Here is a 24,268-nt window from a genome sequence, read left to right as displayed (position 1 = left end):
CATTGAGCAGAGGCAGTAAGGAAACCCAAGATGTCCTGCAGATACCTACAGGCTGTCTGCCTCACACCACGCAGCACAAAGCAGAGACCAGAGCTGGCATGCTTTACTTCAACTTCTTCATGATTCCTCACAAACACTTGAAATTTTTTCAATGTAAGCATAGCTTAATATAACTCTCTTTTCAAGGAGATGCAGAGAAGTGGCACAAGTCCTTCTGCAGGGTACTTCTGATCTCAGCATTAGGCACCATCACATTGTGTAGGCAGACCCTGCAGCTGTGTCCTGACCCAGAAAGCCCCACGTCCACAGACATGGTCACTTATTCTCTGGGTAGATAGCCCCTTGATCCCTTTCCAGTGAAGTCAACCTTTCCATTTGATTAGAAAATCAAGAGTTCAATGGTCCCTCTTTGTGGTCTAAGACAAACAGACTGCACATTTTATCCTCAGTCACACTGAGCTGAGCACTACTTTTTTGTCCAACCTACTGAAATACTCTACAGCACAGAAAGGGTTTTGAAGATTTTTTTTTTTAAACAAGTCTAACAAAAATTCATCTACTAATTCTATCCCGAGTTTGGGAACGATTTGCTAATTCTGATTAAAATTCAGGAAGTATTACCTAAGTATATAAACTTCTTGGATATTGGGATGTGGCACAGGAGGCTTTCTCTCAAAAATGATTACTTTGAGCTGGTAACATAACATGAGCAAAGTAATAAGCTGTCGGCAGTCTAGCATTAGTCAGTAGTCTTAACTAGATATTCAACTTCAGAGTGCATGCATGCCTCTGGATCACTCCTCAGATGAGCTAATAGGATAATCCTATTATTCCAGCAATAATAATATTCAAAGACATCTTCCAGAATTTCATAACCTTACCAGTGTGTATTGAATAGCAAAACAGAGCAATGTGTTCTGAGGCATTCGTTTCTTCCTTTTTAAAGTATGTGCAGCAAGAACATCTTGAAGTTTTTCTTGGAAGAGAGGAGAACAGCCAATCATTAGAGAGTCAAGAAAGGAACATAAACCTTGGCCAGAAGATTTTTGGTTTAAATTCCAATGTGATCATAGCTACATGATTTTTCTGCCTCAGTAGACACAAACAAATTTCACAGAAAAGACAAATATCATTGCCATGACATTTTTTCCCCAAAGAAGTTCTTTTGGGGGTTTTATAGTCCATGTTCTTGTCATTGTAAAATCTGGGCCTGAGATATGCTATCCATCTCAAATTGCAGAGAACACAAAATGCAAGACACGCTGAAACATTTCCACCTGCAGACATGGACATAAATAAAAAACACACATCATACACGATTAGCAAAGTGTTGATCACCTATTGGTTCCAACGATCTGATAGATCTTTTACTTTAGAAATTGGATCACTGTTTGACTAGGGTTTACATCAAAGCCTGTTCAACTCTCATCCAGCTAGACTCTCAGAAAAAGTTCTTCATACCTTCATAACTTCTTTGTATTCCATCATGCAGTGTCAGTTAAGATAGAGGATCTCACAGTGATGCACTGAAGGTTATGAAAAGCAGAGGGATTTCTGCCCAAATCCTAAACTAGGATTTAGATCAGACCTAGATATTTATCTCTCTCCACTACAAGGAGAAGGCAGATCTAGCTCTGGACTATGATCCCAGATTTTCTTCTTAAGTTGTTACACAAACAGAAGGCAGAAAAGACAGCAGCTATTGTGTTCAGTGATGACTACTGTTTAAGGCTGACCTAGCAGATCAAACAAAGAAACAATGCATAAAGGTTTTGGTTTCCTTTTGTCTGGGAGGAAAAAAAAAAAAAGCACCACACTGGCAACAGGATAACATATCAGCAAATAGGGAAAAACTGTCTTCCTACAACAGCAGTTGTAGAACACAAATAAGCAGGTGCAAGAAATTTCTGGCACTGAGAACCTTTATTGGGGTGCCAGTTCCAGAGTCCACAGCTCTGGTATTTTACAGGATGGCTGCTCTGTCCACACCTTTGTGCACAGCCCAAGGTACCCAAGTTCTCTTCAAGTTGTGTCTCGTCACCTCAATATAACCTTTATTTGTTGTTAGTCAACAGCAAGGACTCCTTCTTCAGCATTCATAATGCACACTTCACTTCTTCACCTGAATGGAACAAGGCAATGCTTCACATCACACCGGTCTGCAGCAACACAATGGCCATCTAACACACAAGATTCCCCTTTGCAGTGCTATGCTCCTTTCACACCTACTTCCTTTTAATATTGATGGATATACAAAATACAGTTCTTACAAAATTTTGTAAAGTCTCACTTTAGGATTCTCTGGTGTTTTCCTTCATAGGAAAGAAACCAGAAAAGAAACCCCACTGCCTCTGTCTCCAAACTAATTGCTACGTATTATGTTTTGACAAGAAATAAACAGTATTTACATATATATATATATATATATACACAGACACATACTGAGAAAAAAAGGATTTGTGCATATATGTGTATATAAAAAGATAAAAATTATTCAAGCCATACATACACTATACAGGTCCTGGATCTGTTTCAGGCTCCAGCCTGACATTCTGCAATACAATGCCTGTTTTGGTTAGTGCATCTCCTCCTGCAAAGGTTTTTAATAAATAATTGTAGAGTACCCAGCCCTGGAGGCAGCTGAGGAGCCTCTGCAGAGCTGGCTCTGGGAGCCCCAGGGCTTCCAGCACAGCGATTTGCCCCAGCTCAGTCTGCTGTCTCACAAACTGGAATTATCAGTTCTGCTATACAACACACCTAAGGCATTTTTAAACGTGTGTTTCTAATGATGCAATCAAAACCCCAAGAGCTATTACTATTAAAAGATTAACATACAGCCACTTGCATGTCTCTCAGGTAATTTTTTTTCTCATTTCTCACAATTGGTGTTTTCCCAATTTTTCCTAAATTACTGATGCCTCAATTTTTATCAACATGTTTGAACAAAAGCATGACTTACCAGCTGCCTCCTAATGATAGTCAAACTGCCTTTGACCTCCAGCTTGCACAAAAAAAAAAAAAGCTTATGGTTCTATCATAGAGGATATGATAGCTGAATAATCAGACTGCAGTGGGAAAGGAACTTGGTAGCCTTCTGATTCATTTATTGTTATTCAAATGTAATGATTAATTAAATCCCTACCAATACTCCTACTTTAAAAAAGAAATCTCTGCTTTGTAATGATCACCACTTGAACCATTTCTTCACTAGCTCAACCTAAGGACACACTGCAAAAACTTTCTTCTAGAAATTTAAACTTCAGTAAACACATCATATTTTATTAATTAAATTACTCCATCTTTAACAAAGTATTCAGAATCTAGAAAGATCTGTCCAAGAGTAATAGATTCTTGATTTATACTAAAAGAAATACTGAAAAAGACTGTACTCAAATTAGCAAATTGTATTCAAGTATGGCATCAATCAAGCCAACATAAGGCAAATAATTGGAAATTAATGGTTACTCTTCTTTTTCTCAAAAGAAAGCAGACAGCTAATAAAAGTCAGTATATCAAAGGCCTTTTATAAAACATTTCACAATTAAAAATCATGCTTAGCATTCCTAATGCCACCATACAGAAGGCATTTTTCTCACCCTCATACAAATAACATTATCTACTGCTGAAAAAGAGGTTATCAATCATGGCAGTAGTTTGCAAAGAAACATCACAATCAAGTATTGATTTAATCCACAGAGAGATTGGATTTATGCTATGTTACTTCAAAAAGAGTACATTAACTTATCATTATCTCTATGTATACATTTAAAATGCTAACATACAATTCTGGATACATTTAAATAAAACAACAATAAAACACCACAAAAAAAACCCAAAAAACACGATCCCAGAAACCTATGTTTTGTTGGCCAGTTATTACAAAGTGAAAGCACTGAATTAGAGGGAGACTCCTACCAACTTCAGTAAAGCTCAGGTTCATCTAAGAAGTTTAAGGCTCAATGTTTTTAGTTCCCAACACAACAGCAGGGTTTTTAATCAAATATATATGAAGTTTTTAAATACAAGGAAAAGCACTCTCTTCTCATGAGTACACGTTTGAGAAAATGAAATAATCTCAAAGACAGTATCTCTATAGATACTGTACATCTACAATTTCTGATGTCAACAGACGCTGCATAACAGACGTAACAGTACTGATTATTGGGCCATTAAAATCACAGTTCTTTGGTCAAGTATCACTTTTGGGAAGTTCTGAGAAAAGCAAGAAGCACTCGGAAACACATTAACTTCTCCAAGAAAGTTTTGCATCAAAGCTCTACTTTTCAACTTTTATTTTTTAAACAACAACAACAAAAAAATTGTCCACTTAGGAAAGTTGTCGCCCTCTTACATTTCAGAATACAAAACTGAAAAAAATCCCTATTAAAAAAAATACAGGACTTCAGCCAAGTATTCAGCTACTTATTGCTGTAGTTGTAACTCAAGTCCCTTGAAATCCCTATGTTTTGGTCATTTGTAGCGAAAACATGTTTGGAACACTAGCAGCAATAGAAAACCCCTTGAAAACCTAGACGTAGTTACACTGTTGAGTGAAAATCAGCAGAAACCATAGCCATAGGAACATAATAAAGCATCCTGTAAAAGTGAATTGGTAGCTAGAAAAACAGGGTTGATTTAAAGTGCTATCCCAAAGCCATATGTGGGCCAATGCCAGTAAAGTCCATTTCCCCCCCTACCCAGATAGAGTCCAGAACCACAACACTACTTCAAACATAATGAATGAAGTCTTCACTCTGCTTCAATGCCTCATCTCCCCCTCCCTCCTCCAACAGGCAGAATACAGAAACTTGAAATAATTGCTAATTCCAAATTTAGGTGATATGCACAAATACACTGTTGAACAAAGTTTGGACAGTGAACAGTACACCTGAGTTCAGTCATACAAACTAATTTTTGTAAATAGCATAAGACGAATATATCCATGTCTCTAATATGAATCTAGATGTATTTTCTTACAAAATGCATTAATAGAAATATCCAGGCAAATACATACCATACAATAGCAAAAGCTTTAAGCCCCATTTAATAAGATGACTTTCTGATTAAAAATAGAAGGCAATTAAGATTTACTCAAAATTACAATTAAGAAAAGCTTTCACAGTGCAATATTGAAACTGTCACAAAGTTAAGAAAATACTGATATCAAAGTACAATCACAATGTTAAAGTAGACAAAACTACTATACAAGGGCATATCTTGTAAAATTAAAGGAATGAACACAACATAGGGGACATCTCACGCCCCTGCTCTACATATCTCATTTCCTAGTCTTCAGAGTCATAATTGTGTCTTTCGGACATCAGTAGAAATCTTGGTAAAACTAAGAGGTTCATTCTTCTTTGTAGACCAGATTTCAAAGCCCGGTTACTTCTTGAAAACATGTTCTTCATCACTGCACAATTTCAAAGTAATGCAATATTGCCATGATGTGCTGGGGCATGAACACATAGCCTGTGTACAGTGCCATTCCAACAATGGACACTAGCATGGAATCTGAACTACAGTTGAGGAAAAAAGCATTTGAAATATAAACCACAGAAGACATCACAAACTATAGCATTAAAACTTTAGTGGTTACTATCTTATAACATTAAGTTTCTGAAACAGACATGATTAACTGTATTCAGCAATTATAAACCACGGAAGAACCTACTGAACACTGAAAAACAGAATGCCAGTAGAAGCAATCAGCTGAACTGCAAAAGATGCCTTGCAAGTTATCCACTGCCTTGTCAGTGACACAAGAGGACAGGCAAGAGCATGGGAAGTGTGATGGGAGAACAGAAAATTGGCACTGAGAAAACACATGTTTTCACATTCATCTTCTCAGATGCTGAGCAAGTCTTGCAGAAGCCAGCCCCATTCAGCCAAGCAGAAAAACATCAACCACCATAAAAATGCAAAACAAAACAAAACTACAATAATATGAGCAGCTTTACTGAATAAGAGTAACACCATTCTTATTTGTGGACAACCACCTTTTTAAGCAGACAGCATTAGATGTTTTCTAACTACTTCACTTACAATGCCACAGAGCATGAGCATAGTTTTGAGTCAAGGTGTGTGCTTAAATAAACACACTCATTAGTACTTTACTATATGAAACTGCACTGCAAAATAAACTTCATGTGAAGCTATCTGCTAAAAAATCTGCAGATGACCACTTTATTAGCTGAACTCCTAACAGACAGCTTTTGTAAAACTTATATAGAGAACTGAGACAATAGCTTATAAAGTACTGGTATAGATGGACTTTTGTCAACCTCTAGGGCTTTTGAAGCTTTATCTAAATAAATTCTGGCATCACAGGGGACAGGAGACAACCCCCACCAAAAAAAAAAGGGGGGGGAAATGATGCCTTAGGTTTTAGCTTCTATATTTTTCAGATTCTGCACTGCTTTACTGTGTAGTTCTGAGCTTCATATTAAGGGATGGTAAGCTCTCTTCACAGAGTAGCTAGACAAAACAATTCCTTTTCTAGCTTGGGACCAATGACTGATTCAAATTTCAGGCCCAAGAGCATAACAATGTGGACTGAAGAGAGAAAACATGATGGGTGGGACTTCATAAACTTAAAGCTATAATTGGACAATTACCTCCAATATGCTAAAGGACCAGAACTTATGAAAGTAAGAGACCTCATGACTGGTCGTCCATTTTGTGACCGTTTTGGGTTCATCTTGGGTGTAGTCCCGGCTGGGCTCTTGTACTGCCCAAGGTGTATCCATTGAGGCCTTTTAATAAATACCTACTTTATACTTTAACTCAGTCTAGCCTCTGTTCTAGGTCAGCCTTCATAAGGCATCAAGATTACTAAAAGATTATGGTTTCAGAAAGCTTAAGGTTTCAGAAATTCAGAAGTACACAAAATGAATTTAAAAAGCCGTTGACTTCATGCAGAGATTCAGTAAACTTAGCCCGAAACACTGTAAAACACACCGGAGATTAACAAGCGTGATAAGGCTAGACAGCAGCACTCAGCTTCCACAGGTGAAACCCGAGGAGCTGCGTGTGCTCTGCGCTCTCCTGCGATCAAGTCTGCACAGCACAGGCGTAACAAGCGCTCCGTGACCGACTCGCCCACGGCACAGCAGAGCTATGAGGTGCGCCTATTAGAGCTGCTTGGTGTATTTATAGTCCCACAGGATTATACAGTAAGAGATACTAAAATGAAGGTCAACTCATAAATCCACAGTTCCACATCAGTGCTCACTTCTGATACTGGAGCACAGCCACGCACCATTAGTTCCCAAGGCCACTGTGTCCGCAGTGCATCCATACAGCACCTGGCAGACACGACCCACCTACAGCCAAAGCATCCAGTTTGAGGACAAAAAACATTTTTGCTGATCTGAGATCAGAAGTGATGCTTGTGCCACTCTTTACATTTGTACGTTATGTGGCAATTACAATATGAACATTTTATGAAAGTAAATGTGCACACACTTTCATTTACTTAAATATTTTACACAAGGTAAAAAGGAAAAAAAGTACTCATAACTAATATAATTGAAAGGAAAACAAAAATTGGGTTTCCTCAGTGATACAGGCATGGCATAAAAGGAAGAAGATACATTAACACAGAATACAACATAAGAACCCCCACCTGAACAATTGTGCACAGTAAGTCTGTAAAACGTACTACTCCTCTTTTCCATTAATCTCCATTTCTACTGACTTGACACAGGAAAGAAATGACTGATCACACCACTGTTACTTGGGCAACCACTTTCACATAACTGTGAATTTCTTTACAAAAGTAAGTAGAATCTCAGTAAAAGCAGTTTCTTGGTACCACTTATACTCTTCTCTATGCTAACGTTTTAATTAATTTCTCTCTCTACTGCTCAGCATTAACTGGAGATGGCACAGGGTCACTCATATTGAGACATCATTTTAAGTCAAGATGAAAAAATCAGAGAAAAATACTTGTGATGCCACAGCAATACTTAAGAAAATGCACTGCCTGTACAAAAGGGCCAGGTAAAGAAGCAAACCTATAAACAGTCTTTATAGAGACACCTTTACATGAGCACCTGTCAAGTTCTTCCACTCTAGAACAGCCAAGCAAACTTACCAGCTCGAGGATTAAATAGCCATGTAATAAAAGCCATGTGACAAAGCAGCATGAAAGCCTAGGTTTGCAAGGCTTTACAGCGTGCACATTTACTTTCCTCTAGGCAAAATACAAAAGAAATCATTAAAGACACTTATCCTTAACAGAAAGGTCGGGATTTCAGTGCAAAAGACACCACTACCATAACTCCAAAGATATAAACTTATGCCGGAGGAGAAACGGACTAGGCTGCCAGGCGCCCGGACACAGCATGCGAAACAGCTCAGCGGGATTTATTCCCAGCCCAGGCAAGATGTTAGTTTGGAAGGGTGAGGAGCTGAGTCCCCGCCATCAAGGAGGGGTCAAGCCTCGGTCCCAGGCGGAGACTGCCGCTCCTCCGGCCGCCGCGGGCTCTGGCCGCGCTCGGCGCCTCAGGCCGGCTGCCCCCGCCCGGCCCGGCCCGGCCCGGCCCGGCCCCGCTCCCGGCCCGACTCGCCTCTGCCCCCAGCAAGTCCCGCCGGTGGCAGCGCTCTCAGCACGACCACGGCCCGAAAGCTCCCCGAGCACCGCGCAGGGCCGGCGGAGCCGCCACACCCGCCCGGCGGCCTCGGGGCGGCCCCGGAGCCGCCGCCGGACACAGCGCGACAGGGACGGGGGCAGCCCCGGCCCCGCACTCACGGCCCCGCCCCGCCAGGCCCAGCCAGCAGAAGGATACTGAAGACGGTGCGCTCCCAGGGCTCCAGCATGTAGAGCGCGGTGACCAGCAGGTACTGGTAGTACAGCCACGACATCTGCTTCCACGCCGAGCCCAGCGCCATGGCGCTCCCCCGCCCGCCAGCGGCCCCGCGCCGGGCCCAGGCCGCGCGGAGACGGGGGCGGTGCAGCCGGGACCGCCCTCCCGCGGCCCCGCCCTGCGCCCGGGCGGCCGCGGCCGCCGGCAGGGAGGCTCGGCGGCCTGTGGGGCTGGCACGGCGCCCTGCCGCCGCTCCCGGAGCGGGGGAGAGCGGCGGGGACGCACACCGCTTCCCCGGTTCTCCCCGCTGAACGTCGACATCGGGCCCAATCTGATTAAATTATACGGCTGACCTTGAACCCGGTAAGCTCCCGGCCCGAGTCACAGCGAGGACATGGTGCTGAAGCCTACGTTCTCTCATCTGTTTAATCTGAATTGACGTTCTGGGAATCATGGAAGAGCCAAAGCCTGTGTTTGGCAGGGCCTAAGGGAGACGTTAAAAATTATCTGCACGAGTCTTCAACTTCGTTCAGCTGTCGGAGGGTAAAGCCCACCCAAAAACGTGGCTCAGATAAATGCGACCTTAAGATAGGCCAGCTTTGGCGAGATTAATCCATATGTATAGGAAAAACAAAGAGGTGATGAATCAGTTCTTTACTGTGACTGTTCTAACGTTGCACAACCCTAAGGCACTCAGGGCTAGAAACCAGAGATTCCCAGGGACCGGTTTGGGACTGACTGTGTGATCAGGAAGGCCCTTGGCAGTTTATGCTGGCACTGTAGAAGGCACGGGTTGACAACCCGCTGGAAGGGGATGTGCACAATCATCAGGCACCTTAAATGAGCAGAGTGTGTGTTGCAACTTCCAGGCCCTGGTCCAGGCCAGTAGTCCAGACCACACATTCCAAGCGTGCACAGTGTAGATTAGAAACTGGAATTGACCCACTATACTTACTCTGCTTAGTAAATCAATTTGCAGTTATGTCACTGAGCAATGTGATTTTTTCCTTGTAGCCGCCCCACCCCTACCTTCACCTGTGCTATTTATACAATGAAAAACTAAGGAACTACAACCACAGGAGAATGCATGTTTGAGTTACTTATACAGCTGCAAAATACAACTACATGAACAGGAGAGAACTGTGAAAAAGAAAAGCAGCTGGCAAAGAAAACATAAGACTGTACTATTTTGTGTGGCAGGAATTTGAAATGGGATTTGAATCACCCTGAAGACATTTAGACACATCTTATCTACGCAGATTTATTTGAACACAAGGAGAAACGAGAGCATTCACATGGTTAATACCCTGACATAACTGCCTGTGGGAGCTGTTGCCACTATCCCTGCTGTTGCTTGTTGCAGTTCACAGCTGGAGGAGTCCTGTGTTGGTGTTGCTGCTTGAGTAAATGGTGGTAGTCATGAAAGGTGCCTTTCTGTATAAACATGTCCAAAATTAAGGACAAGTAGGGTATTCGGCACAACTAAAGCATTATTCCCATTCAAAGCTGCAAGGATGGTATCAACATGGAGCAAACAGGTCCAGTCCTCTCTGTTCCTGTGATTCCTAACAAAACGCTCTGCAATTCCAGTGGTAAGGCAGGCAAAATGCAGCAGCAATAAAGGACCTGGGATGAGAGGAAAGGTAATACCTAGAGGCAGGACAGCTCCACAGTATCATGCATCCGCCCTAACCCATCAGGTAGGTGGCCCCTTACACTTTTTCGGTATGGTGCATACTCATGAGAGTTTTTTTGCTAGCTAGCCCCTTATGGAAATGGACATTATTCCTCTGTACAGTTTCCATTTCTTAACCAGCTCCATTCTACCCCTGCTTAGAGACTGTCATCTCGTAATTGTTTTTCCTGATACCACCTGCATCGACACTTGAGCCCTTGAACTACATTCTCACATGCTCATGCTTCCAGTAGGTCAGTGCAAACATCCTTCACCTGACACTACAGAGAGCCTTTCTGTTTCATCTGGAATGTAAAGAGAAGTCAATCAAGGCCAGCATGCTCTAGAGCACAGACTATATTCCCTATTAAATGTATTCCTCCACACTTCTACCAAGAAACAGTTCTTCATACATTTAAAATTTCTTGTGTACACCTCTTGGCTTGTGGCACACAGTAAGAATTTATCCCACTTCATATGATCCCACAGCTATCTGATACTGCAAGTTAGATACTTCACTATTGAGTCTGAATGTAGGTAGTAGCAAAGATGAGATTGAAATCTTGTCTCACGCATACCCCAAGCCTCAGAACCAGTAGAGCTCCATTTTGTTTGTAGGTTGCATATGCAGAGGAAGGCACATCGTACTGACCAACCACATGTTCAGCAGCTGCATCAACAGTTCTCTACTTCGTCAAGCAGAGATTAAGTTTCTGCTGATTTGAAAATAGTAATTCCATGTTTTTCTTATGTAATCCTGACAGAAGAACCAGCATGTTTATTTCTTCCTAATCTCATTTAACAGCATAGAATGAGTGTGTGTAGATCAGTAAAATACCACACTAGGGACTACAAAAGGCAACCAAAGAGTTACAAGATTTTATTATAATCTAAGGCACACAAGATGTTATTCAGGTTTCTACCTCCAAAGTTTAAATATTTCTGACAATTCCTTAAAGCACATATAGCTAGTTATTCCTAGTACTATTACAAGAAAAAACACAAAGATTTTTTTTTCAGACAGACCAAATGTCACAGTTGAGGCAGGACGGGAACAGAAGAACTCCAAGATCAGAAGGTGAGAAGAAAAACTGATTTATTTCAAATGCACCGCTCTATCTATAGAGAACATCGTGCATTGGTCTTATAGTAAAAACATTTCACAGCATTGGTGTGCTCTGAATGACACACGGTGGCAGAACATATCTATAAACAATGTGCACAACGAGAGAGAGAGAATTATTTACATTCTTTTCCAACTCTCTCCCAGGCCCAGCCTGGTAGAAATGTCTCTTTTTCTCTCTGACTGAACTGAGAATATCCACACCTTGTTCAAGGTACAGTTAAAAAATATCATGCTATAAGAGATGTTACAAATAAAAAGCAAGAGTTTGCCTCTAGGGCACACACCTGAATGAAGACACCTAAGGATCCAGAATTAAAAATACAGTGGCTTCATAGACATAAATACCAAGTACAGAAGCTCTTCGTGCTTCCATAAAGAATGCAAATGTACTAAAGAATGTAAATGTACTAAAGAAACAGAAGCTCTTCGTGCTTCCATAAAGAATGCAATGTACTAAAGAATGTAAATGTACTAAAGAAACAGAAAAAGCAAACTATTTCTATGGTAATAGATCTGATTATAAATTTCTTCTTAAAATGTATCATCATAAGGAAAAAATGTCAATAAAGTCCAGTATTTTCTTCTATTATGTATAAGTAAATATACATATTTACATGTACAACATTTAGCTGTATTACTAGGCATTACTAGGCATGTTAATTTACGTGATCAGTGGCAGAATAGTCCATACCAGCAGAATCAATATAAGCTCATCTTCCACTCTGTATAAAGAAAAGTTTCAGTTTTTTGAGATCTTAATGAACCAAAAATCAAATATCATGACAATTCCTTCTCTATCCGACTGTCCTGGTTTTGGCTGGGATGGAGTTCATATTGTTCTCAGTAACTTGGATTTAGTCTGAGAATAATGTTCTCATGAACACCATGATGTTTTGGTTGTTGCTACGTTAACTACTAAGGCCCTGAGCCAAAGTTAACCTCTAGATGAACATTCCAGACAAATATTATGTATATATTCACTCATCAATAAAGTATTGTTATATGTATTCATTTATTTGCAAACCTTTCCATATCTGGAAACCTAGGAAGGCCTTAGTAGGGGGGTAGAGGATCAAAGACAACTCCCTTGGTTCCTTGTGCAGCCCTGGTGAGGCTTTAAGGAAAAGCCAATAGAAGAATGAAATTAGAAATTATGTCAGCTTGTTTGTTTACCAGTATAAAATCGGGGCTACTTTCACAGCAAAATCAGGGAAGCCTGGAGGCCTGCAAGGTGGACACACCACTGGAGTTCTGTTACCAGGCGTGATTCTCCAGTCCTTTACTGTGACAGCTTCCCCCCACAGCTGATGTTTTGAGGACTTGGATGATGGTGAAGTATTAGGGTATCTAGTGATCTGTCTTAATCCTATCTGTCTTAATCACTGTAGGCAATCTTCTGTAGTAATGATCAGGTGCTTTTGTAATGTAGTAATGATCAGGATAAAGGTTGTTTATCCTTTTGTAATTCTTTGCTAAGGATTATGTGCATTGCACAGCCTATCCTTTTGTGATTCTTTGCAGTTTTGCATTATAGTAAATTACATTGTTCCTTAAGTTGGTGTCTGTTTGTGTCTGTGTCTCTTGACCCTGCTCTCTGGCAAAACACTTAAGTGGTACTTAGGATAAGTCAAGGATTTTTCAGTGTCTCATGCTCTGCCAATGAGGAGCACCACAAAAAAACTGGGAGGGAGCCTGGCCAGGACAAGTGACCAAATTGGCCAAAGGGATATTCCATACCCTAAAATATCATGCCCAGTATATAAACTGGGGGAGTTACCTGCAAAGCAGATGGTCACTGTTCAAGGACAAGCTGGCTCTCGGTCAGCAGGTGATGAGCAGTTGTGTTGTTATGGTGGGTTGATCCTGGCTGGATACCAGGCACCTACCAAAGCTGCTCTATCCCTCCCCTCTGCAAATGGACAGGGGAAACACACACAAAGATCCATGAGTTAAGTATTGGGAGAGTTCACTCACCGAATACCATCATGGGCAAATCACACTGAACTTGGGGATAATGACTGAATTTATTACTAACAAGATCAGAGCAGGATAATGAGAAGTACAATAAATCTTACTTTCCCCTAACTCTCCCTGCTTCTTGGGCTCTACTTCCTCCCCCACCAGAAGTGCACTAACTTCTCTAATGTGAGTCCATCCCAGAGGCAACACTTCTTCCCAAACTGTTCCTTTGTGGGTCATTTTTCCAGAGTGCAGTCCTTCAGGCTCAGCCTGCTCCAACATGGGCCTGCCACGGGGTCACAAGTTCTATCACAACACCTGCTTTAGTGTGGGCTCCTCTTGCCGTGGGTTTGCAGGTCCAAATTTTCCTCCCCACTGGGGGAGAGGGTGGGGGGGGGAGTGAACAAGCAGTTATGTGGCCTAGCTGCCAGCTGGGATAAAACCGTAACACAGACCACGTATGCAAATCTACCAAGAACAACAGCCTAATGACATCAAACATTCTGACTGAATGTTGTTTATCCCATGCTATAAAATAACCAATGCAGCCATGGAAAATCAGTTACTATAAAGTATTTATTCCAAGCTGTTCTAATATACACTGAGACAATGAAGGGATAGTACATATACAGGGAATGATTGTAATATACAGATCTTACATGGTATTTACAAAATATTTAATCCCCAATGATACAACCGCCTGATGGTGGGAAAGAATATTGCTCTCATATACACACAGTTAACTGTATGACTTTTATAAACTTTGCAAAAAGTCCAACCATTATAAAGTTCTCAGATGAAAACGCACATTTATAAGACCACATTTTCAAAAAGGCAAGCGTGCCTGCATTTCTAACACTTCCCACGCTCTTAAAAACAACACAGGATTTTTCCCCCTGCATTTACACATTAGGAGTGGCTGGCCAGAACATTGAAGAAGTGAAAAACTTCATCTTTATCCATTACTGCTACTTCAGTTGAGCATTCAGTACACAATACTGGATGATATATTTCCTCTTCTTCTTGATTTGTTTGTATAGAGTCAATTTCCTTGCTGTGCTTCATTTTCTTACTTCTTCTCTTTACCTTCTTTCTGTATTTCAGTATTTCCTCTTTGTTAACAACACAGTTCATCACAAACATTGCTCTGTACTGTGTTTTGTAAGATTCATGTCTATGGAGAAGGGGAGAAAATGCAAGTTATACCATTCATACAATTCTGCTTCCAAGAAATCTGTTACCATCACTGAAAGTGGGATTAAAGACAGGAAGTAACTTGCCAAAGGGCTGAAAGCCAAATAAGTAGGAATTTTATAAACAGAAGTCACAGCTACAAAAATAATAAAAACATAGAACTGCAGCCATCTGTTGTTTTTTAAGGCATTTTAAAAAAATAATGTCTGTTGCTGAAAGAAACACCCTGGAGTACCATGGTATTGGTAGTGCAGAATTGCTACCTAGTCCTCGTAACAGTAAAAGATCAGGAAGCTGTGAGTGTAAATGACTCATCTACTGGCACTGACATCCTACAATGTCGTGCAAGTCTGAAATTCCTTATTTATAAATAATATCACTGACATATCACACTAGAAATAGCATGTCTAAAATAAGACACAAAATTGCAGCTGTCATCAGTCTTAACAACTGTATATCTGGAGTATGTAGCAAAATTCAGTTCTGTAGTTCAATTTAACACAATGTCCCTCAGGCTGCAATTTTACAGCAGCCTAAACAAACACAACAGTGGCTGCAGAAGTCCAATCTCGAATTCTGCTGGCTTATTGCTTGTATGACTGTGCTGAGCTATTGCAGTGGATTAAATCCAGGAAAGACCAGTCTGACAATAAAAATACAGTTTTCTGTTAGCTTAGCAAACTGAAATACTTAACTACATAAAAAGGTCAATGAGTACCAGAGCCAGCAAAGCAAAAACAGAGAAAAACAGTACCCAGTACTTAGATTATTTCAGGCTGCTGTGGAATTTCATCCTCAATCACCAAAAATACTCAATAAATGACAAGTATTTTATTGCTCATTTCAGAAGATTTCTTTCTACTCTGCTCCCAGTTCTAGAGTCCTTTCTTTAGCATGGGTTAGCAGCACTAACTAGGCCTGCAATGCAGTCAGATACTGAAGAGTAGCAAAACACACTGTGGATTCTCACCTAAATACCTTCCTGGCACTTTTAAATGTAACTACACTCAAAACTCTTAACTGCTGAGACTCAAACCAAGTAAAAATACACTATCTTTTATTTTGCTTAATCCTACTTTAACAAGACATTTTTAGACAAAAATAGCCTAGAATTGTTTTATGCCTCTAAACATGAAGCCAAAATATATATAGATAGGTATCTCTAAAATCCCCAATCTGCCTGAAATGCCTGTTGAGTCTCCACAATTATTATTTTAAAAAAAATTACCTACTCCACTATGCTAACGTTCTACCCTATTCTTCCCCATCTCCACACTGCAGGTTAAACTGATCATCAGTCTTACAAACCAGCATCTAACCCTAAATCTGACTCACATCTACCTGCCTTCTCATTATCAGGGCCACCTTGCAAAAGACAGAGTTGATAAAAATCCATAGATCAAACTGAATATACTAACAATACTACTGACCAAAAAAAAAAAAAAAAATTCAAAAAACACCCCTTATTGTTCATTGTTGTTACCTCTGGCAGTCCAGGCATAATGTTGTCATGCAAGCAGGGCAGTTCAGAACAGCATCACTATTTGGAACAGCTGCAGGTTTTGTCTGTCGCTGCTGGGGTGCTCTTCTCTGGTTACGGTACCTACCAATTCGAGAGAGGAGGAAGCAGGGCCAAAAAGTGAAATTACATGCCCTTGCTGGTGGTCGTATCAAACCTTTCTTTGCATTAAAATACACCAATTAACACTTGGCTCATTCTGAATACCTTTTGCATTAACTCAAAGGACATAAATGAGGAGGTGAGGGGGAAACATGTACCGGTATCTTTTGATTTACAGAGTATTTTCACTTGGAGAGACAAATGCATCTGGCATGAGAATTTGTGCCTAACAACCCTCTCCTCTGACAAAGCAGGTATCTCAAGTATGATCTCTGCAGGCAACATTCATTATCTCATTCAATAGATTTAAGTGGAAATTTTATTTCTGCTGCAACGACCATTTTTCTACTTCAACCCTCAAAATCCCCTCATTGAAGTAGCTTTGTATTGTTCCTGTTTTCTCTGCATATTTTTTGGCTTGCTAAGTTCAAAGTTTTTCAAAACCAGAAATTCAGTATTTATCAGGAACAAGTATTAATCAGCAATCAAATTATCTTGCAACATTTTAATTCACAGCATGGTTGTTTAGATGAGATCTACAGACAAAACTGGCTTACAGAATTTGGAAATCTTGATTTTAAAAATTTTGAAGTTTTGTGTCGTTTTGAAGATTCAACTTCTATTATATACAACCAAAACATTTTACAGGCTTTTATAGTTTCTTATGCTTTAAGTTTATACATAAAAACTAGTTTCATATCATGGATTTGACAGCACTAGCTTTTTCTCTACATTTACCATTTTCATTTAATATTTTCAGTTGATGTTAAGCACCTTACAGTTCAAATATTTATGGTGGCTTACCCTCTCCTCTGTGAGTCTACCCACTCTTGGTCTCTACTGTCTTCTTCTGGGTCATACAGCAGCTCATCATTGGAGAGAATCCGACGTTGCTGATGTTTTCTGTTTTTCCGGACATCCTGTGTATCTGGAAAAATTTGTGCAAGAATACGTTACATCCATCAGACACAGATTATCAAAATATACAATATACAATTTCCAATTTTTGTTTTCCATCCTTGCAATAAATCTTAAATGCCTGGCTCATCTCTTCTCCAAGTGTATGACCCCAAAGCATTACACTGGGATACATCATGAAATTAATTGCAGGAGCTACACTGAGATGATACAGGCTGGTAATTCCCCTCAAAAATGCTGCCTGCAAAAACAGCCTCTTGGCCCCTCCCCCCCAAGAGGATTTTACAGGATCTGAGTGAGTGGTACTATAAAGATGCCCTCCTCTTGCTTCTGTTATTTACCTATTTTATCTTCATCCTCTGAATCAGAATCAAAGTAAATGTCATCATAGTATTTTGAAGTGCTGGCAGATCCAGTCAGCCCAGTACTTGAGGACGTACCTACAGGTGAAATTAGAAGTAGTAAGAACACCCCACTAAAAGGACAGCAAGTATATAGCCCAAAACAAACCTTTACTTTCAAGTTACCCTGTTCAGAGTGCTCTGTTCTACCTGGGTGTGTTAAATAACAGCTCTCCCAGTTTATTCCCACACCCTTATCATTCACATCACTTGTGTTACTTCATTTACAGGCATTCTCAAAGCTGCTCCCTTCTCCCTCAAAGATGAACCTCAGGTACCATCTGAAGGAAAGTTTCTCCCAACACTCCCTTTAGACACAGAGGACACCACATCAAATATGCCTGTCTGTGCCTTACAGAATAAACACAAGACATCTTTAGTCATATGAAATAAATTCAGGTGTGGCACATTGTTTCACAAATTTTGATTACAATAAAATTCACTAAAAAATGTCCCCCAAAATTTCAGGATCAAAGAAGTTCAAAAAAGCCTAGGTGAACTGCCAAGCAGTCACAGCCACTCTGCATCGTAATTCCTATTCTGTGCTGTATGGATGTGGTGATGTAAATATTGCTACATATTCTTAACTATACAACCAAAACCTAAAGATGATTTGGCTACTAACACATAATTCATTATTTCATATGCAAGCAGATGTTAAGCTTGATTTACCCATTTCAGGTGATTTCCATTTGCCTTCCATAGTCCTCATGGTGGTGTTTAGTTCTGCTTCCATCTCCTTTTGGAACTCGTCATCGCTGGAAGACTCGCTCTCACCAGTCAGGCACTCCCGTATCAGCTTCCGCTTCTGGTCAGGAGTGCCATGCAGGAGCACGTCCACCTCATCCTCTGAGCTACACACATTGAAGTGGAACACACCTAATTAGTAGAAATAGGCTAAATCGTGGCCATAGTCACTTGCAGAATGGATATCTGAATTGTGTGGGTGCACTCCTGCGTTTATGGGCAATGTACATATTAAAACACTTTATTAGCTATGGGGTATTAGAGCTCTGGTTTAAACGCAAAGGAGCTTTAGCCGACTGCGTGCAGCCTGCCACAATGCCCCCGGCAGCTCTGGCTCCGCGCAGGGAGCTGTGCGGTCAGAAATAGAATAGGTTGCAAGGAAATCGCCGCGGCTGATGTGCGGCCGATCCTCCCGCACTCCGCGGGCAGCCCGCGGTCCACCCCCGGCGCTCACGGCTTCGCACCGCCAGCGTCGCTGCGCGCCCGGGCCAGCACACGCCAGGCGGGGACCGGGACCCGCCGCCGCCGGCCCGAGCCCACCCCCCGGCCGGCAGCTCCAGGCACCTGCTGAGCGCTCGCTCCTCGTCGCTGGCCTCCTCCACCACGTAGGGATCATCCTCCTCCCGCAGGCGGCTCATGGCGGCCCCGCTGCGCTCGCCCGCTGCCGCAGCCCGGCCCGGCCCCTTCCGGCCGCCCGGCGGCTTCCGGCGGCCGAGCCCCGCCCGCCCCGCCCGGAAAGGCGCCCCCGCCGCCAAGGCCCGGGCCAGAGCGGGGCCCCGGCGGCTGCCGGGCCGCCCCGCAGCGAGGACCGGCAGGCGGCGGGTCTTTTCCCTTTTCTCCACGGAGCTGCAGGCCCTCGGCTCGCGTTTTAAGCACTTTTTTCCAGCGTTACCGAGACAGAGTCAGAGCTTTAAGAGACACTCCCAATACCAAGAGGCTTGGAAAAAATTTAATGAGCTAGTAACACTCAACAGCCAGGACTAATCTAAAAACCGTTCCCACATCCTACTTAAAATATTTACAATATTGTTAACTATATACACATTGTCATCGTCGTCCCTTGTAGTCTATTTATAGATGAGTTCCTTAGGAATTATACCTGTTATATCTAGAAGATGAACAGCACAGCATTAGTGTAGTAGGCATTGCTGGGAATACTCTCTGTACTGGGTAAGTTGCCAAGACCCACTGGGCATCGTAGCCTGAGGTGATGGGTAGATGAATCAAAGCACAATGCAAACTTCTCTGCCTTTGCAATGTTTTGATGTGCAAGGCAGCAGGGTAAGTGTACGACACTGTGCAATTCACCCTATCTGAGAAAAACAAAACAAACCACACACGTCTGTGCGGCAGTACAGGGCATCTGTAATCACAGAGACATTGACTTACACTGCTCTGCATTTCCAACCGTACCGTTCACCCAAACTTCACTGCTCCACTGAAGGCCTGCAAACAGCATGTATCGCTTATAAAGCGGCAATCCCACTGTGAAGAGCAGTTCATCAAGTAAAGCCTCATTTTATGACATCGCGAAATTACACAACATAGCAGCACCTCTTGGAAAAGGGTCACAGTTCAAGGAAGGGAGACCAATCAATACAACTAACAATACTGGATTCATAGCTCTAAGTCTTAAGTCCAGATAGCAAAATGAGATCTTCTTAACGCACTTCTTTATAGAGGATACTTCACTTTTTTCCTCAAGCAAAACTGCTTCTGTATGAGAGTGGAGCAGTATTACTTTTCTCTGGTATTTTATGCACCTTCTGAACTCCCTTCTGCTATGTTATTTCCCCTTTCTCAGAAGAAACTCAGGAAGTTCTCTCAAATGTATTTCTGCCAAAGAAATTGCAGAGTCAGCCACCAAGCTCAAAACAATTTAAGTACACTGGATAGGAAAGTCACAGACAAACAGATAAAACCTGAGAATGCAAGTGAAAAGTACTGGGCGAGTAGTGTCAGACCAATCCAATACTTAGTCAATGTTTTTTACACGATGAAAAGAGAAAAAAATTAATCTAATTTACTAGAAAATACTAAGCTTATAGATGATACAGTGTCTGCATCATTTTAGAAAAATCACTGATTTCATGGTTTATTTTACAATAATTGGATTAGTCTACAAGTTAAGGCAAACATACTAATGCATCTGCTTTTCTTTTTAAATCATAGTTATAAAGGTTACACAAAGTTCTCCAAAATTTCTAAGAAATGTTCACAATTGAAAAAAAGATAAGTTTTTTGATATAAGTACATGGAAAAAAAAAACTAAGACAGTGTATACAATGCCATTATAGTAACAATATTCAAATATCTAATGGTAATATTTAGGCCATTTGAACAATGTGCTTCAAATGGTGATCTTCAGAAATTACTTACAAAGGTAAATAAGATTGCAGCCGTATCATAGTATTCATAACATGAACATTATTATATTGGCTATTTTCACAAAACCCGAGCATTTGGTTTCTGAACAATGAAAGCGTATAATGATTAAATAAACATGAATATGTATGTATAACAAGTATGCTGTTCATATAGTCTGGAGCTACTTTCACATGTTTAATTCTTTTGAAAGAAGAAGCTTGCTTATGTGCACTTTGTCAAATGTTTTCTCCAGAGAATTGTAAATGCCTATTTAAAGTCATGAAAACAAAATCCAGAGGAGGGCAGCCCTTGTTAGTGGGAGGACGGAACGTAGCTTATGTGTCACCATTTAACACTGCCAGGCAGCTCTGCAGAAGCTGTAAGTTACCCTGTAAAAATAAAGAATAATATCACTACATTTGTCTTCTTTCTTTTAAGCTTGTGACAGAACAATGTTTTTTAAATAGCAATGACATCACTAAATAAGAACAGACAGGTTTTAAACTTATGGAAAAACGTGTGTAACTTTTGCATAAAAAGTTTTTTTGAATGTAAGAATATAGTGTCATGGAAATAAAGAGAGCCAATTTGAGATTCAAAAACAAGCACTTAATACCCTTTCATGTTTCTCCCTAGAGGTCTAGTCTGGCCACAAAAACTATTCACTGCAGAGCACTCTCTCAGCAATGAAATTCACAGTTGCAAAGTTTAAAATATTTTGTATAGGAGGACCATTGCTCTGTCTCTAGAATGAGACCCCCTAAGTGTAAGTATTCTTGTGTCACATTGAATACTGTATTAATCAGCAAATATTAAACAATTCATAGCACTCAGGATCTCCTTGCTTATAGCAGCCATTGGAGCTGACAGCTTTGTTCAAGGAGGAGGCCCTGTTAGAAAGACAGCAGACTGATTTACATGCTTAGCCAGGTGATTTAGCCATCAAATTGAGTTTAGCCATTACAGCTGAAGCTACAGAAGTGATTATCAGAACATTATCTCAACTCTAAGCCAAGCTCCGGCCACCTTTCCACAGTTTTTAATCTTATTTAAAGCATTCTGGCTCTACTATAATAATATACAGACTGATTTTCAGGTATCTGAATGAATTTAGAGAATTGATACTGTTGTGAATTAAGCAAATATGATTTGATAAGCCAGAATTTACTTTGCAGGGAAAAAACCCCACCAAAACAACTCAGTATTCATATGTTCATTCATTTATGCTTACATCACTTTAAACTACTAGGTATTTACTATTAAGTACCTGTACTACATTTGTTCCCAAATCTGAAATCTCTAAGAAAAAAATGTCAAGCTGTTGACAGTGTTAAGAGCAATTCCTATCAGGTTCATATAAAATGCAAGAACAAAGCAGTCTGAATGCCCAGTTATGAACATGGAATAAACTGCTGACTTCTAAAAAATTTTTTTAATCAAAAAAGAAACATATAAAGAAAACTTGAGACACACAAAAGCATGTAAGTATCTGTCATTTGCATGCCATTCATAAACAGTCCACAAAGGTCCTTAAGAATTTATAAATACCTTTTCAGTTAAAACTGCTCCAAGTGACTTATGACAGATAAGCAGGACATTCATCCCTCAGCCCCAAAAGGTAAAATCATAACTCTATGGCCCCTTCAGGTTCTTATTATCCAGATTAAGCAATTAACTGATTTAAAGGCTTGAAAGCAGATATCCAGTTATGCCTACTAAATCCTTCTCAGTCTTGTCTGGAAGGCAGCAATTTCAGTTACAGCTTCAACAGTTTTTTTGTCTCTTTATATCTATACTGGCAGAGGACAGTCACAAGCTATTTTTTAGAAGGCTTGTAATTTGGTGACATGAATGAGTCCTATATAAGTAACATTCATGAGGACTTGGTGGCCCATCTTTGTGGTGTACAGGATTCATAGATTTAAGGTCTCTGCTACTGAAAAGCTGATTCTTGACTGTAATGATCTAATGAATCGAAAGGAATACTTCAGTCTGAAGTCTTCAGTCTTCAAATGGAATTCAATGTGAAGTACACTTACAGACTGCACACATTGCCTGTAACTAAAGTGTGACAATAATCTTTTGGCCATCTTATTACAGAAGCATGAAGTATATTTGTAATTTACAGACCATTATATAGCACTCAAAAAAAAAAAAAAAAAAAAAAAAGAAAAAAAAAAGAAAGTTACCAGGTACCAGGACATTTGTGCTGGTTTTAGCTGGGGTAGAATTCATTTTCTTCTCAGTGGCTAATATGGGGATATGTTTTGGATTTGTGCTGAAAATGATGTTGATAACATAGAGATGACATCGTTATTGCCAAGCAGCTCTTACTCTGCCTTTTCTGCTTCTTGTTCTGGCACAATGGAGAAGTGGTTGGGGGTGCACGGGAGTTGGGAGGGGACACAGCTAAGACAGCTGACCCCAAGTGACCAAAGGGATATTCCAGACCATACGACACCATGCTCAGTATATCAGGTGGGGGAAATAAGAAGGAAGAGGGGAGCATTCAGACTGTTGTCTTCTCAAGTCACTGTCACACATAATGGGGCCCTGCTCTCCTGGAGATGGATGAACATCTGCCTGCCCATGGGAAGCAGTGAATAAAGTCCTTGCTTAGCTTTGCTTGAGCACACATCTTTTTCTTTCCCTGTTAAACTGTCTTAAACTCAACCCACAAGTTTTCTCACTTTTCAGTTGTAGTTTCCAACTGAGGTTAAACCATCCTTCACACCAACATCCTGTTAAACCAACATCCTTTACATTTCAGTCGTCTCCAGACTAAGCCAGCCACTCTACTAAAATTTTCCAAATAGGCACATAATTCATGTTCATTAGATCAAATTTACAAAGTACACAAGAACCAACTTATTTAAATTATAATAAATCAAGGACAATAGAAACTGTGAGCCATTACTCCTTGTGGCTGCAGTATCTGACATACTTGACTTACATCACCACAGCTTGAGAAAGTCCAATACATTCAGATTCAGGAAAGTGTTTCTTGCCAGCTCATACTCCTAAGCTGTAGATACTAAAATTATTGGCAGAACCACAGTCACAGAAACATCCTTTTCAGAAAAGAAAGAATTACTGACAAAACATTTCAGCAAATCCCTTAGCACTGCATTTTGCTTACTTCTTTCTTCTGTCAGTTCCCAACAGACATCTGTTGCTAGTACACAAGAAATTATTTTTCCAAAAAACCCAGAGAGGCAATAGTATATATATTAATATTTGTGGAAAATGTATGTTTCTGTTTCTTTACGTGAAGGAATTGGCTGTCTTACTCAGTTACAATTCACATGTCAAAAGACTCTGAATGTAAAGCCAAGGCTTTGAATGCTCTAATACAAGATTATAACCGTAGCAGTTTCACCAGCTATCAAACCTCCCTTCTTGAACATGAAGTCCAACACAGGAATACCTCAAAATCCAACCATTTAAAAT

At 40.6% G+C, this 24,268-nt stretch overlaps 3 protein-coding genes across 4 annotated transcripts in view; all 3 read right to left on the bottom strand.

Annotated features, from left to right (window-relative positions):
- Nucleotides 1-5,026: 5,026 nt before the first annotated feature.
- SPTSSA (serine palmitoyltransferase small subunit A) lies at nucleotides 5,027-8,984 on the bottom strand. The gene is made up of 2 exons (XM_068192938.1): nucleotides 8,793-8,984; nucleotides 5,027-5,514 (listed from the first exon to the last, which is right to left on the bottom strand). Exons 1-2 carry the CDS (start codon nucleotides 8,893-8,895, stop codon nucleotides 5,411-5,413), a joined length of 207 nt encoding a protein of 68 aa, XP_068049039.1. The 5' UTR covers nucleotides 8,896-8,984; the 3' UTR covers nucleotides 5,027-5,410.
- Nucleotides 8,985-14,128: 5,144 nt separating this feature from the next.
- Nucleotides 14,129-19,161, bottom strand: EAPP (E2F associated phosphoprotein). The gene is made up of 6 exons (XM_068192937.1): nucleotides 19,016-19,161; nucleotides 18,377-18,558; nucleotides 17,645-17,743; nucleotides 17,190-17,313; nucleotides 16,248-16,367; nucleotides 14,129-14,744 (listed from the first exon to the last, which is right to left on the bottom strand). The coding sequence occupies exons 1-6, from the start codon at nucleotides 19,087-19,089 to the stop codon at nucleotides 14,480-14,482; spliced, it is 864 nt and encodes a 287-aa protein (XP_068049038.1). The 5' UTR covers nucleotides 19,090-19,161; the 3' UTR covers nucleotides 14,129-14,479.
- Nucleotides 19,162-20,519: 1,358 nt separating this feature from the next.
- SNX6 (sorting nexin 6) overlaps nucleotides 20,520-24,268 on the bottom strand; it is a 28,398-nt gene continuing 24,649 nt past the window's right edge. For both annotated transcript variants that reach the window (XM_068192935.1, XM_068192934.1), the window contains exon 14: nucleotides 20,520-21,207. In XM_068192935.1, coding sequence (XP_068049036.1) covers nucleotides 21,154-21,207 — 54 coding nt within the window. In that variant the 3' untranslated portion in view covers nucleotides 20,520-21,153. The remainder of the gene's footprint in view (nucleotides 21,208-24,268) is intronic.

The sequence above is a fragment of the Anomalospiza imberbis genome, chromosome 6, assembly GCF_031753505.1.
Source record: "Anomalospiza imberbis isolate Cuckoo-Finch-1a 21T00152 chromosome 6, ASM3175350v1, whole genome shotgun sequence".
Classification (NCBI taxonomy): Eukaryota; Metazoa; Chordata; class Aves; order Passeriformes; family Viduidae; genus Anomalospiza; species Anomalospiza imberbis.
Note: the sequence above shows the minus strand (reverse complement) of the source record. Positions and strands in the feature narration are given on the sequence as shown.

What these genes read in the sequence shown, in the direction of transcription:
- EAPP (XM_068192937.1), bottom strand. Translation starts at nt 19,089, where the DNA reads ATGAGCCGCCTGCGGGAGGAGGATGATCCCTACGTGGTGGAGGAGGCC. An exon ending in GTAGACTCACAGAGGAGAGG is followed by an intron (nt 16,368 to 17,189) that starts GTAAGCCACCAT and finishes TCGAATTGGTAG; the next exon opens with GTACCGTAACCAGAGAAGAG. An exon ending in TTATGCCTGGACTGCCAGAG is followed by an intron (nt 14,745 to 16,247) that starts GTAACAACAATG and finishes CCTTCTCCATAG; the next exon opens with ACATGAATCTTACAAAACAC.
- SPTSSA (XM_068192938.1), bottom strand. Translation starts at nt 8,895, where the DNA reads ATGGCGCTGGGCTCGGCGTGGAAGCAGATGTCGTGGCTGTACTACCAG. An exon ending in CTGGGAGCGCACCGTCTTCA is followed by an intron (nt 5,515 to 8,792) that starts GTATCCTTCTGC and finishes ACTGTAGTTCAG; the next exon opens with ATTCCATGCTAGTGTCCATT.